Source organism: Capricornis sumatraensis, chromosome 8, assembly GCF_032405125.1.
Source record: "Capricornis sumatraensis isolate serow.1 chromosome 8, serow.2, whole genome shotgun sequence".
Lineage (NCBI taxonomy): Eukaryota > Metazoa > Chordata > Mammalia > Artiodactyla > Bovidae > Capricornis > Capricornis sumatraensis.
Window position 1 is genome coordinate 107,301,172 of NC_091076.1, and position 13,596 is coordinate 107,314,767.

At 57.8% G+C, this 13,596-nt stretch overlaps 1 protein-coding gene across 1 annotated transcript in view; it reads left to right on the plus strand.

The window, feature by feature from the left end:
• Positions 1-13,596, plus strand: part of SDK2 (sidekick cell adhesion molecule 2) — a 161,183-nt gene that overhangs the window by 53,019 nt on the left and 94,568 nt on the right. Inside the window, exons 7-8 of the mRNA XM_068977528.1 lie at positions 137-284; positions 7,063-7,196. Coding sequence (XP_068833629.1) covers positions 137-284; positions 7,063-7,196 — 282 coding nt within the window. The remainder of the gene's footprint in view (positions 1-136; positions 285-7,062; positions 7,197-13,596) is intronic.

Sequence of the window (13,596 nt, forward strand, 5' to 3'; positions counted from 1 at the left end):
CGGCCGTTCCCCGGTGGCCACCCTGTGTCTGCCCTGCAATTCCCTTGCGCTCCCACCACTCCCCACCCAGGAGCCGGGCAGTCTCGGTTGCTGACCTCCGGTCGCTGACCCCTACGTGTGCTCTTCCCTCCCGCAGACATGGGGAGCTTCGAGGAGGGCGAGAAGCACCAGAGCGTCTCCCACGGAGAGGCCGCTGTCATCCGTGCCCCACGCATCTCCAGCTTCCCGCGGCCGCAGGTGACCTGGTTTCGGGATGGCCGCAAGATCCCGCCCAGCAGCCGCATGTGAGCGTCCCCCCCACCCCACCCCCGGGGGCGGGTGTGAGAAGCCAGCCCCACCCAGGAGAGGCAACCTGGGGCCACACGGAACCCCCAGATGCTGAGGATGCAAGGTCCTTTCCACTCTGGGATGGAGCCAGGTGGAGGACATCCCCAGGGAGGGCAGCCGGGTTCCCAGGGGGCCTTTCTGGGAAACCCTGGGCCGAGACTTGGAACTAGGACAGCTCTCGGCCTTCTTGGGGAATCCCAGGGTGTTGGCCTCTGTCTCTCAGCTGGAGAATAATTCTGCCTCTCAGAGCACTCCAAAAGCTCAAGTTGGCACAGACAGAGGCTCCGTCCCTGTGGCTCCAGGCCAGGGTTCGGGGTGCACAGGCAGGCGCTGGCATCTCCCAGGCAGGGTGGACTGTGCTGGGTGTTTCTGCTGGGCGGGCGGGTGTGTCTGGGTGTCCATCGGTGTGCGCGGCTGTGTGTTCTGGCTGCGGGGAGAAGGGGAGGCCTGGCAGGGAGAGGAACACACGGTCCTTTCAGCGCTAACAAGGGCCCTTCTGTGTAGCCCGTGTCAGGGGTGGTGGCCGCCGGGCTTGTGGGCAGAGGGATGGAGCCGACACCTCCCAGGAGGGCAGGCGAGGGGTCAAGGGTGGGACACAGTGGCCCTCCTGACGCCCCCGGGAGACAGCTAGCAGAGGCGTTCCTCTTTCAGACTCCCACTCTCCCCTGCTCCCAGTAGAGGGGGAAGCCCACCCTTGTCCTGGTCCACGTGGGCCGCAGGTCCGCTGAGGGTGGAGCCTGTCTGGTCTCTGCAGGAAGCACCAGCCGAGATGGCCAGTTCTTGCCTTCGGGGAGCATGAGGTTCCACGAGAGATGTTATGATCGTGTAACATAGTAACATCCTGGCAAGAGCCGTGGCGGTACGGAGCACCGGTTGTGTTCTCCGGCCTCCGCTATGCACACCACACATCACCCTCCGCTCCAGGACAGACACGCACCTCCCAGCGAGAGGGGCTCTGTCTCCTTGACTTTTTGATCACCGGAGTGAACGTTCAGGAAGTATTTGTTGAATGAATGACCCTCACGAGAACCTTACGACACTGCTGATTTTATCCCCATTTTACAGATGGTAAAGTGAAGGCCCCCAGAGCTTAACTGCTTTGCCAAATCTCACGCAACTGGTTCCAAGCTCACCAACTCCAGAGTTAGGGCCTTTTTGTATAATGGTTTCAGTGTCTTGTTTAAACTACGTATGTGAAGTGAAAGTTGCTCAGTCGTGTCCGACTCTTTGTGACCCCATGGACTATACAGTCTGTGGGATTCTCCAGGCCAGAATACTGGAGTGGGTTGCCTTTCCCTTCTCCAGGGGATCTTTCCAACCCAGGGATTGAACCCAGGTCTCCCACATTGCAGGTGGATTCTTTACAAGCTGAGCCACAAGGGAAGCCCAAGAACAGTGGAGTGGGTAGCCTATCCCTTCTCCAGCGGGTCTTCCAGACCCAGGAATCAAACTGGGGTCTCCTCCACTGCAGGCAGATTCTTTACCAACTGAGCTGTGAGGGAAGCCCAGATATGTATGTCTTTGTGTATTTTGGGCTGTGCTGGGTCTTTATCGCTACACACAGGTTTTCTCTGCTGCTGCTAAGTCGCTTCAGTCGTGTCCGACTCTGTGCAACCCCATAGACGGCAGCCCACCAGGCTCCCCCGTCCCTGGGATTCTCCAGGCAAGAACACTGGAGTGGGTTGCCATTTCCTTCTCCAATGCATGAAAGTGAAAAGTGAAAGTGAAGTCGCTCAGTCATGTCTGACTCTTCATGACCCCATGGACTGCAGCCTACCAGGCTCCTCCGTCCATGGGATTTTCCAGGCAGGAGCGCTGGAGTGGGTGCCATCGCCTTCTCCCAGGTTTTCTCTAGTTGCGGGGAATGGGAGCTATTCTCTGGTTGCGGTGAGAGGGCTTCCCATTGCGATGGCTTCTCTTGTTGCTGAGCACGGGCTCTAAAGACGCCGTCTTCAGTCATTGCAGCTCATGGGCTCAGAAGCTGCGGCACATGGGCTTAGCTGCTCTGTGGCATGGGGCATCTTCCCAGACCAGGGACTGAGCCCATCTCTCCAGCATTGGCAGGCACACTCTTAACCAGTGGACCACCAGAATCAGGATCTTTAATTCTCTTTTGCATGGACATTATTTGAAAGCAGGGACAAAGACATGGGGCTAAACAGGATAAAGTGATTGTACTTGTGGAAAATTGATGTGGTGATTCTCAACCTGGCTACCATCCGAGATCATTTGGCACCATTTGAAATATATTGATCTTTCGATTCTGCCCCTCACACGCTCTGATTGCATGGAAACAGTGTGTATGCACCTAGATGTCGGGATTTTTAAAAGCTCCCCAGGGATTCAGCATGCAGCCACAGTTGAGAACCACTCTCCTGGAATGCGTCCGTTACCTCCAGGTACAATAGTGCTGCATAACAAGTGGTCCCAATGGCCTGATGCGAAAAGCATGCATTTATCGTTCACATCAGCAGACTGGTGAGCTTGGCCTGGCTCTCTCGCTTGTTCGGGGCTGGCTGATTAGAATGTCTGGGTGGGTCCCTTCTGATCTGCTTGTCCCAGCCTCCAGCCAGCCGGCCCTAACATCTCCTCTTGGCAGTCACAGAACCAGCAAAGTCAAGGTTCTGCTGACATCCCAATGGTCAAGGCAAGTCACGTGGTAGAAGTCAGACTAAAGATGAAGGGAAATTAACTCTGCTCTTGAGAGAACTAGAGAGTCACCTGGCGGGGGTGCTGCTACAGAGCAGGTGATGGTTGAGGGGACCCCAGGTTCACAGGTGGACCCGTGCTGTGTGTGAGGACCAGGCTCCCTTAGGCCTAGTGAAAGTTCAATAGAAGCTGCGAGTGAGGATGATTAACGCAGAGACGAGGCTGAGTCACAGGAGGGGATCGCCCTGCCACGTGGGTGTGAGAAGGCAGCAAGTCCTGGCTGCTTCCCGACTCCCTTTTCTGAGCCAATCTCCCGGGCCCTCCAACCGACTGGGAGTGGCTGCAGAAATACTGTGCTGAGGAGGACCCTGAAGACTCAGACTCGGCGGGAAGAGCGCCAGCATGGATGAACCACGGGCGCCATTGCCGCCGGAGGGCCCGAGTGGACATCTGTCTCCGGGGTTTGCCGCATTAGACCCAGCTCTTTCTGCAACCTCACTCCCATCACCCCTTTCCTGACGGCTTCCCACCTCCTCTGGCCGTTCCTGGCCTCTGACATTACCACCCCCTTTTTTCATTCCCAACAGCCACTGTCACCAGAACAGAACGCCCTCAGGTTGCGTGCACACACACGCGCACACACACCTTCCTGGTCACACCCACCCCCTCCAACCCTCCTACCAAACACACACGAGAATACAGGGCATTTTTATCTCAGCAATTATAGCAGATTAATATTCGTAACCCAGAGGAAAGGTCCCTGGAAACAAATCCTCTGGTGTCTGTTTGCCGGAGATATGCATCTGATGAGCGCTATCAGCCATCGGGGCAGAGGGGCTGCACTATCTACAGAGGACTGCTGTCCCTCCCAGGGCAGAAGCAGAGATTAGCAGCCACCCCTTACCCCCACCCCTTCCTTGATACTCATTGTTGAAAAGGAGACAAGATTCCTAACAAAGATGCACGCTGAGGGTTTGGGGGCAGGTTCTAGGGTGATTTATTTTACTCTTAATTAAATGATCAATTGCCCCACACCCCCGGAGCCGGGAAAAAAGGGCTGGCTTCATTGGAGGGAACAGAAGGGTCAATAAGAGAAGCGGGACAGACCCAAGAAATTGAAACCAGGGGAGTGTGGCTGAAGAACGTAACCCAGCCTCTGCTGAGAGGGGACCCCTGACGTCCACACCCTGCAAGAATCCTGGCAGCCTCCTTCAGCATGGGTGCCCCTGGGCGAGCCGACTGGAAGCCCTCCTGAGTGCCTCAGGTAGCTGGTGCACTTTGGAAGTGAGCGACAGGGTCGTGCCGGAACCATCTATCAAGGGGATGGTCATCCTGCTGAAGGCTGTGAGCCCAGGGACCTTTCTCAGTAACCTCCTGCTGAGGGCACACAGAGGGCAAGTCAACAGGCTGCTGGCCCTTCGCTGCCCTCTGCTGACTCCGCTCACTGGGAACTCAAACCCAGGCCCCGGGGGTCCCGGACACAGAGCTCTCCTCCAGAGGCAGGCAGAGCCACTCTGGCTGCATCACAGACAGACCCCTAAACCCAGAGACTTCGCACCGTGGAAGTTTATTTCCTGCCAACTTAAAGAGCTTTAGAGCTTCCCTAGTGGCTCAGACAGTAAAGAATCTGCCTGCAATGCAGGAGACCCAGGCTCAGCCCTGGGGTTGGGAAGACCCCCTGGAGGAGGGCGTGGCAACCCAGTCCAGTATTCTCGCCTGGAGAATCCCACGAACAGAGGAGCCTGGTGGGCTATGGTCCAGGGGGTCGCAAAGAGTCGGACATGACTGAGCAACTAACACTTTCACTTCCTTTTTTCACCCTAAGAGGGGGCTGAGGGGGACATGTGAACTCCAGAAGGCTGTGTCAGAGGCAGGCTGTGGCTTTTGAGTCAACCTAAACAGACTCGTGGTGTTGGAGAAGACTCTTGAGAGTCCCTTGGACTGCAAGGAGATCCAACCAGTCCATTCTGAAGGAGATCAGCCCTCGGATTTCTTTGGAAGGACTGATGCTAAAGCTGACGCTCCAGTACTTTGGCCACCTCATGCGAAGAGTTGACTTATTGGAAAAGACTCTGATGCTGGGAGGGATTGGGGGCAGGAGGAGAAGGGGACGACCAAGGATGAGATGGCTGGATGGCATCACTGACTCGATGGATGTGAGTCTGAGTGAACTCCGGGAGTTGGTGATGGACAGGGAGGCCAGGCGTGCTGCGGACACGACTGAGCGACTGAACTGAACTGAAACAGTCTCGGGATTAGGCAGCCTCCCTCCCCCGCAGCCTTCACCCACCTCCACAAGCTGCACTAAAGGACCAGGTCCCTGCAGCCGGTTCCCTGCTCTCCACTGGGGGCTCTGGGCACGTTCATGGGGACATGGTCGCCATCCCTGTCCCACTGTGTTGACTTGAAAATATTTCAGCCTGGCGCTGTCCTCATTCCCATCACCCCACTTGTTGCTGTTCACCCGCTCAGTCGTGTCCGACTCTTTGTGACCCCATGCCCTGCAGCACACCAGGCTTCCTGTCCTTCCCCATCTCCCAGAGCTTGCTCAAACTCATCTCCATTGAGTGCGTGATGCCATCCAACCATCTCATCCTCTGTCGTCCCCTTCTCCTCCTGCCCTCAATCTTTCCCAGCATCAGGGTCTTTTCCAGTAAGTTGGCTCTTCACAGCAGGTGGTCAAAGTATTGGAGCTTCAGCTTCAGCATCAGTCCTTCCAATGAATATTCAGGGTTGACTTCCTTTAGGATTAGCTGGAGGTTAAAAGACCTCTTCAGAAAAAAAAAAAAAGGACATCATTAGGGTTCCCAGGAATTGGAGAGGAAGGCTTAGTCTTCCCACTTCCTGGAGCGCAGCAGGCAATGTAAGTCCCAGCACTGGAATCCTGAAAACCAGAATAGGGGGGAACCTGGCCCAGCCTGGCTTGAGAGAGACCAAGCTGGAGAGGCATTCACGGGGTTGTTTATTTGAGAGCCCGTTTAAAAGTCTGTCACATTCACCTAATGGGAGAATTTGAAAAGAATTCAACTGGATTTGTCCTTGTTAAACTAACATTAAGGATGTTTAACAGCTGTCTCGGGCATATCACATTAAAATCCGGAGATAGACTCGACAAACTAATGCTGTCGCTCGTCATCAGGAGGAAGGGGGAGAGGAGATGCTGGGCAGAGCCGGCCCGGGCAGGGCTCCTGCCCCCACACCCGGAGGGTGCCCAGCTTCCGCCTGGACAAGCCCTTCACCCAACCTGCAGACGTGGGGGCTGAGGGGCTGCGCCCTGCTGCCCAGACGGTTTCCCTTTTCCCTCTCAACCAGCCCTGACAGCCCCTCTAATTGGCTGGATTCAGGGTAAAGGAAATGGAGGTGCTTCCCTGGTGGCTCAGACAGTAAAGAATCTGCCTCGATGCAGAAGACCCAGGTTTGACCCCTGGGTCAGGAAGATATCCCTGGAGAAGGGAATGGCAACCCACTCCAGTATTCTTGCCTGGAGAATTCTGTAGACAGTGGAGCCTGATGGGCTACAGTCCGTGGGAGTCTCAAAGAGTCAGACACGACTGAAGCAACTACCTTCACTTCCTTTTTTCACCCTAAGAGGGGGCTGAGGGGGACATGTGAACCCCAGAAGGCTGTGTCAGAGGCAGGCTGTGGCTTTTGAATCAGCCTAAACAGATTCAGGATTAGGCTAAGGCAGTGATTCTGGAATGGGTCTGCTCATCTCTAAATGTATTATCATCTCTCATCATTCATTCATTCTGGGGAATGAATTTCTTTAGTTCTGGACCCTCCTGGTGCAGAGATGACCCGAAAGGGTAGAATTCTGGGGGAGCTCCGGCCCCTAGCCAGGCCTGGGGTGGACACAGAGAAGCGTCGCCTGGACAGTCTCAGACCCCTGGACATGCTCTGTATCTGGTCCCCAGCGCTGGTGAAGTATTGGGATTCTCTGCAAACTAATCGTGGCTGGAATTCAGGCAGTCAGTGGTGCCGGGGGGTGGGCTGGAGAAAGGGCTATTGGGCACCTGGCTTCATGTGCCTGCTCGCATTGCATCCCTGGAGGCCCGCCTGTCAGAGGAGTCCTTTTCTGCTTCCCAGAGCCATCACCCTGGAGAACACGCTTGTCATCCTGTCGACCGTGGCGCCCGACGCGGGCCGCTACTACGTGCAGGCTGTAAACGACAAGAACGGGGACAACAAGACGAGCCAGCCCATCACTCTTGCCGTGGAGAGTAAGTCGGCGTGTCATTAAATCTTGGGAATGGGGCTCCCGGGGCTTGTGGGGAAGACGGAATGGCATGGAGGGGGGAGGCTGGGAAAGGGCAGGGGAGGAGCCGTCCCGAGGAGGAGGCGTCCCAGCTGTGGTGGAAGCTCGAGCCGGGGAACCAGGAGGGTGCTGAACTCTGGACTCCATCCCCATGAATCTGAGATGGTTTCAGGAGCAGGGACAGTTAGCTTGGCCGTCAGCGGGCCCCCTGGAGACCCGGGGGAAGCATGAAATGTTGGGAAAAGTGTGTGCATGAGAGGGTTACAGCCACCCCTGGGGCTCAGGGGCCAGTGGCAAGAGCCCACCAGGAGCTGGGAAGCTCGTTGTTAAAGAAGGGTGCCGACTGCCTGCACTCAGCTGGCACATAAGAGGCACCACTTGCAGTCGGAGCTGAGCCATCCTCGCTGATGGGAACACAGGCTCTCTGCCCAGGCTCCCGCCTCAAAGTGCCCCTGTCCATCGCCAGAGACTGCCCCCTACCCTGCAGGAGAGAGGCAAGCCTCTCCTCAGCGGCAGAGTGCGGAGGAGGGCAAACGGAAAGGGTGACTCCTTGAGTCTCCTTGACGGAGAAGCGTTTGTCTGGCCGAGACCGAAGGCAGGTTTCCCGGCCCTGATGGAGATGTCGGGTGGGGTAGGGTGGGGGAGCGGGCGTTCTCCCTGGCCCCGCTAGCCCCCCACACACACACCACCCCCGGGAGGCAGAGGAGGTGGGGAGTCGCCGAGTCCGTGGGATGGGGCCAGAGCTTCCTGCAGCGGCCGAGCGCCACGCCGCCTGCGGGAGCCAGATGTTCACGTCTTCCACATCTGCACAGCTGCTGCTCCACAAGCCGGCTCATTTATTACCCACAGTCCCGCAGGGACGTCCCCGCCAGCAGCACGAGGAGGGTGCCAGCCAGCGCAGGACCTTCCCATGTCCTTCCTCTGATCCCAGCCTCTGTCTTCCAGGGCCCAGAAAGCCCAGTTGTTGATGAGTCACTAAGACGTGTCTTTTTCGACCTCAAGGACTCTAGCCTGCCAGGCTCCTCTGTCCTTGGGATGCTCCAGGCAAGGATACTGGAGTGGGTTGCCATTTGCTCCTCCAGAGGATCTTCTTGACCCAGGGAGAGAACCCACGTCTCCTGCATTGGCAGGTGGATTCTGTACCACCAAGCCCCTTGGGAAGCTGCAGAAAGCCCAAAACATTCCCCAGTCCCGACCTGCCCGTGCCTGGGCCTTCTGGCACCTGCAGAACCCCTTCCCATATCTGCAGTGACCCCCTCCCCCAGACCAGACCCCTGTCTGCCAAGAAAGAGACCTGGATGCGAGGAGCAGAGTTCCAGTCTGCGTGCTGACCCATGAGGGTCACAGGTGTGACTTCTGACCTTGACTTGAGCCAGGGTCTTGCTCATCCTGGCATCCTGGGGGCCCAGCCCACAGTGTGGGGCTGCTGTTTCTATGGGAAAAGGAGCCATCAGAGGGGGTGTTTTTCTCCATGTATTTTCCAGTGTTCTGAAAACCTGGAGTCTAATGGAATCGAGCCATTCGGTCCGAGTCAAGGTCAGGCATCTCCCTGGGTGACTCACTTGACCCTGAGCCCGAGGTTGGAGCCTTCCTCCCCCCGACTCTGCTCTGCCTTCCCCTCCCAGCACCAGCCTCCTCCCGGCCAGCCCAGGTGGTGGTGGGGGCAGGGGGGTCGTTCGCTCTCTGCCTCCGCCCCCAGCCCTCCGGGGGGCCCACAAGAAACAGGCAGGGTTCCCTCGGCCCTCCCATGTCTGCCCGAGCCTCCTCCACACTTGTCTGTTTCCTCCCGCCCCCCTCGCCCCCTGCTCTCAGGATTTGTGCTGGATTGAGAGCAGAATCAGCTGATTTTCAGCTAATTTCTCCTCCCACGAGTGACTGCACTTCAAATCCTGGTGGTTGTCGCTGACACAAATCCCCCAGCTGCCGGCCTGCCAGCCAATTTCCTGGGAGCAATTGCGACTTCGCCCACCTCCAGCAGCGTCTCCCTCATCTGTCTCGCCCTCCGCTCCCCACTCCCGCGCCCTCACCCCCTCTCTGCTCAGGGCAGGCAGCCTCTTCGCATCCCTCATCCCTCGGGAAACATCCATGCTCTTTGGAGATGGAGATGGAGAGAGCAAAGGCCAGTGACCCCCAGAGTTGCCCCCTGCCCAGGTGTCAGTCAGGTGACCTCACTCGGACCACCACAGCTCTTGACAAGTTCGTACCTGGCTGGTGGTCCCACTGGGTCCTGATCAGAGCTGCACCATGCAACGGAATTGTAATATGAGCCACATATGCAATTTAAAATTTGCCGGTAGCTCACTGTTTCAGAAGGAAAAAGGAATTGGCGAAATTAATTACACTTTATTTAGCCCAATATATCCAAAATATTATCAGCTGAACATACCATCAAGATAGAAAATATTAATGCGATACTTTACACTGGTTGTTTTTTAAGTCTTTGAAAATCCGTGTGTATTTTACACTTAAAGCACATCTCCTCAAATTTGGATGCTGGATTTTCATCTGGAAAACGTGATCTGTATTTAGATTTCATAAAATGTACAGCTGGAAAGGTGGGATCGGAAGCCCAAGTTGTTCTATACATACTTAGAAGTGTTCTAATAACTGACTCGGGGATCTGCTTTTAATCAGATAAAATTCAATCCCCTTCCATAGGGACATCGGTCACTCAAGAGCTCACGGCCCCCTGTGTTTCTCCCCCCACCCCTATGTTGGATGGGGCAGGTCGGCCCCGGGCTCGTGGGCAGCTGGAAGCCTGCCCAGGGCAGAGGGGCAGCTTGTCTCCCTGCCCTCCACCCGCTTGGCCTGTGGTCCAGTCACATGGTCCCCGAGCCACAGTTTCCTCATCTGGACGCCTGTGGCAAAGCATGGGCTTTCCCGATGGCTCAGCGGGTAAAGAACCCGCCTGCAATGCAGGAGACGCAAGAGACATGGGTCCGATCCCTGGGTTGGGAAGATCCCCTGGAGGAGGAAATAGCAGCCTGCTGTGTTATTCTTGCCTGGAAAATCCCACGGACAGAGGAGCCTGGTGGGCTACAGTCCACGGGGTCACAAAGAGTCGGATGCGACTAAGCACGCACGCACACGCCCAACATGATGCTTGTGGCAAAGCATTGTTGGGAGGATTCAGTGAAGTGACGGTGAAGAACGGGTCGAAGTGGGTGCCCCCCACCATACCTATCATCAAAACTGTCCTGGGGCAGCTGGCTGAGACCCAGCTTCACCCCTGGGTGGGGACCCCCCAGCTTCCTCCTGTCCCAGGGCCCCATCCACATCACAACCTCGCCTGGGAGATGCTGGCGCTTGCCTTGCCTGCAGCTTTTCCAGGGGATCCCTGGGGCCCCGTTCACTCCACTGCCCAGAGCGGATGCCCTGCCTCCTGTGCCTGCACCCTCGCCCTGGCCGGCCTCCCGGAGACCCGGAGTCAGCCCACCCCCACCCCTGACAAAGAGCCCCTGGCAGTCAGGTGCGCCCTCCCAGGGCGGGTCCACCTGGGCGGTCCCTCTGCTTTCCCCTCACACCGAGAGCCTCCCTTTACACCGCTCCCGTGGGCCGGGCACCATCCAGGCACCGCTGTTCCCTCGTTAGCAGCAGTCCCTGGAGGCAGGCTGCTACTCCCCTCCACGAGTTACAGATGAGAAAGCTGAGGAAACCGGTGAAGAGGTGAAGCAATTTACTTCCCGGCAACATTCACTAATGATGCACAAGGCCGATAATGGGGCCAGGTTTCCCTGCCTGCAACACTCAGCCCGTTGGCCACTCCCCGGATGTCTAGAGGCGCACACATCCCCCCGTTTTGGCGAGAAGCACCTGCTGTTGGCTCTTTCGACTCTGCAGAGGTCACCCAGCCCCCGGTCTTCACCTCCAGTCCTGGCCCCCTCCGGCTCCCCTGCTTTCTCAGGCCTTATCCCTGACGACCTCCCGGTTAGAAACCCACTTCCTCCACCCTGATTCTCCCTGATGCTCAGGGCTCAGCCCCACTGACCCCCTCCCTGGCACCTTGAAAACTGAGCTTCTAGAACCCTCCCTGTCTCGCCCAGGTCTCCAGCCTCCTGCTTCCCCTCCCCCGGATGATGCCTGGTTCTCAGCCCTTTGTCCCTGCCTCCACTGTGTTCTTGTCTGGAGAATCTCAGGGACAGAGGAGCCTTGTGGGCTGCCGTCTATGGGGTCGCACAAAATCGGACACGACTGAAGCGACTTAGCAGCAGCAGCCACTGCCTCACACCTGGTGCCTGGGCTTCCCTGAACCCCCCTTCCTATCTTCTCCGGGCACATCGCCCCCCACCCCCGGGGAACTCCAGCTTCCTGCTCCTGAAGGCCCCCCCTTGAGCACCTTCACTCTGACCTCCCGCCACCGTCTCCAGCCCATCTCCCTTCTTTGAAAACGGGGAGCCCGCAGCACAAGCGAGGAGAGCAGGAGTGGTGAAGGCCGAGCCTTGAGACCATGGCTGTGTGGCCTTGGGGAAGCCCCTTCACTACTCGGAGCCTCAGCTGCCTTTTCCCTAGAAAGGACACTACAATATACATATCTCCCAGGGCTGGGGAGAAGAATTGTAGGATTTAAGAGTGTCCTCCTCTTGGGTTTAACATTTCTCTGTAAAGAGGCCCCAGGTCGAGACGCTTTATCCTCACGTCTGCCCACCGCTCTGTGCCCGTGTACTCGCCTGGGGCCGACTCCCAGCTCCTAGCCCAGTTTGTAAATTCTCAGTAATCTGGCCCTGATCCGACCTCCCCCAGTCAGGTCCGCCTGGCCTCCCCTAGTAGGCATGGAGAACGGCGCTCGTCTTCCACCTGCTCCAGTCTGCAGCCTGCTCTTTGTTGTTCAGTCTCCCAGTCGAGTCCGACTCTGCAACCCTGTGGACTGTACCGAGGCTCCTCTGTCCATGGGATTTCGCAGGCAAGAATACCGGGTTGGGTTGCCTTTTCCTTCTCCAGGGCACCTTCCCAACCCAGGGATCGAATTCACGTCTCCTGGATTGGCAGGCGGATTCGTCACCGCTGAGTCACCTGGGAAGCCCGTTGGACAGGGAAGCCTGGCGGGCTACAGTCCATGGGGTCACAGAGTCAGACCCAACTTAGCGACTGAACGACCTCAAGAACCGATCCGTTGTTGGCACTGGGTTAAGAAGGATTCTGAGGACATAACGGGCTCCGCCAGGAGACGCCCTGGACAGGTCAGGAGAGGGGGCTGGGGGCAGGGCGGCGTGTGGGCCAGGACCCTCACGTCTGCTGGGAGGCGCTCTCCCCCAACCCTTCCTGGCGCTCTGAGGCTACCTGGGCTTGGCACCCACCTTTACCTCCAGCTCCCCAGTTCGTCTCACCGGCACCCACACAGGGCCCCCATTCCAGAATGCTCTTCTCCCTTCTGGCTCCCTGAGTCCCTCTCCCGTCCCCCAGGCCCTGGAGGCTTTGCTGACCTCCTGAAGCCCTTAGTACCCATGTGCTCTTTCCCTCAGTCACGTGGCCCCCGAGAGTCATGACTTCACCTCCTGGTGGCCTCTGGCTCCATCATTTGGTCCAGGCTGAGCTGGGGGTGGGGGGAAGAAGCAAAAAAACCCCACCCCACCCCCGCCCCAAGCACAGCAGTCAACTCCCCAGAGGAGGGGCTGTCACCTGGCGAGCACCTACTAGGGGCCAGGCGCTCTGCACCAGCCCCTGACCACCTTAGCCACGCCCCAGGATCCTCCCTCCAGGCGCCTGTGGCAGCCACCTTAATCTCCTGAATGTCTAAGCGCTGATCTGACTTCTCTCAGACTGCACGCCAGGGGGACGGAGCCCTGCCCATCTCCCCTGGTGGGGAATCCCTGTGCCTGGCACACAGCCTGGCGCATACTGAGCCCTTGGCCAGAGAAGGTTTGTCGAGCCAGGGGCTGAACCCACACAACCCTGAGAGGCAGTGACTTCTAACCCCTGTTTTGCAGCTGAGAAAACAGACTTGGGGGGTGAGGAGAGCAGCCAGAGTCATGCCCAGGATGCCCAGGGTGGCGGGGGTGGGGTCGGGAGACAAGGTTCTGAACCAGGTCTTCCTGAGCCCCAGGCCCTCCTTTGCTGAATCCAGAAGGGGCCCCTTCCCTCGAGCCGTGCCAGCTGCCGCCTGGGCCTGGACAAGGCCCCAGGACCCTCGAGGGGCTGTCCATCTCCTCTTTAACCTCCTGAAGCCAACAAGGCAGCCCCAGGTCCGGCGGGGCAGGGTGGGGCACCCCCATATTTTTAAACTCCGGGGGCTCTGTTTACCCACCAGGGCCGCGGGGCTCTGACTGTCTGTCTCCTCCGTGAGCCCCATTAATCTGGGCCTCGGAACCTGTGCGGCCCGGCGTGTCATAAACAACGCAGAGCACACTTTTATGGATTCGGCTATATCA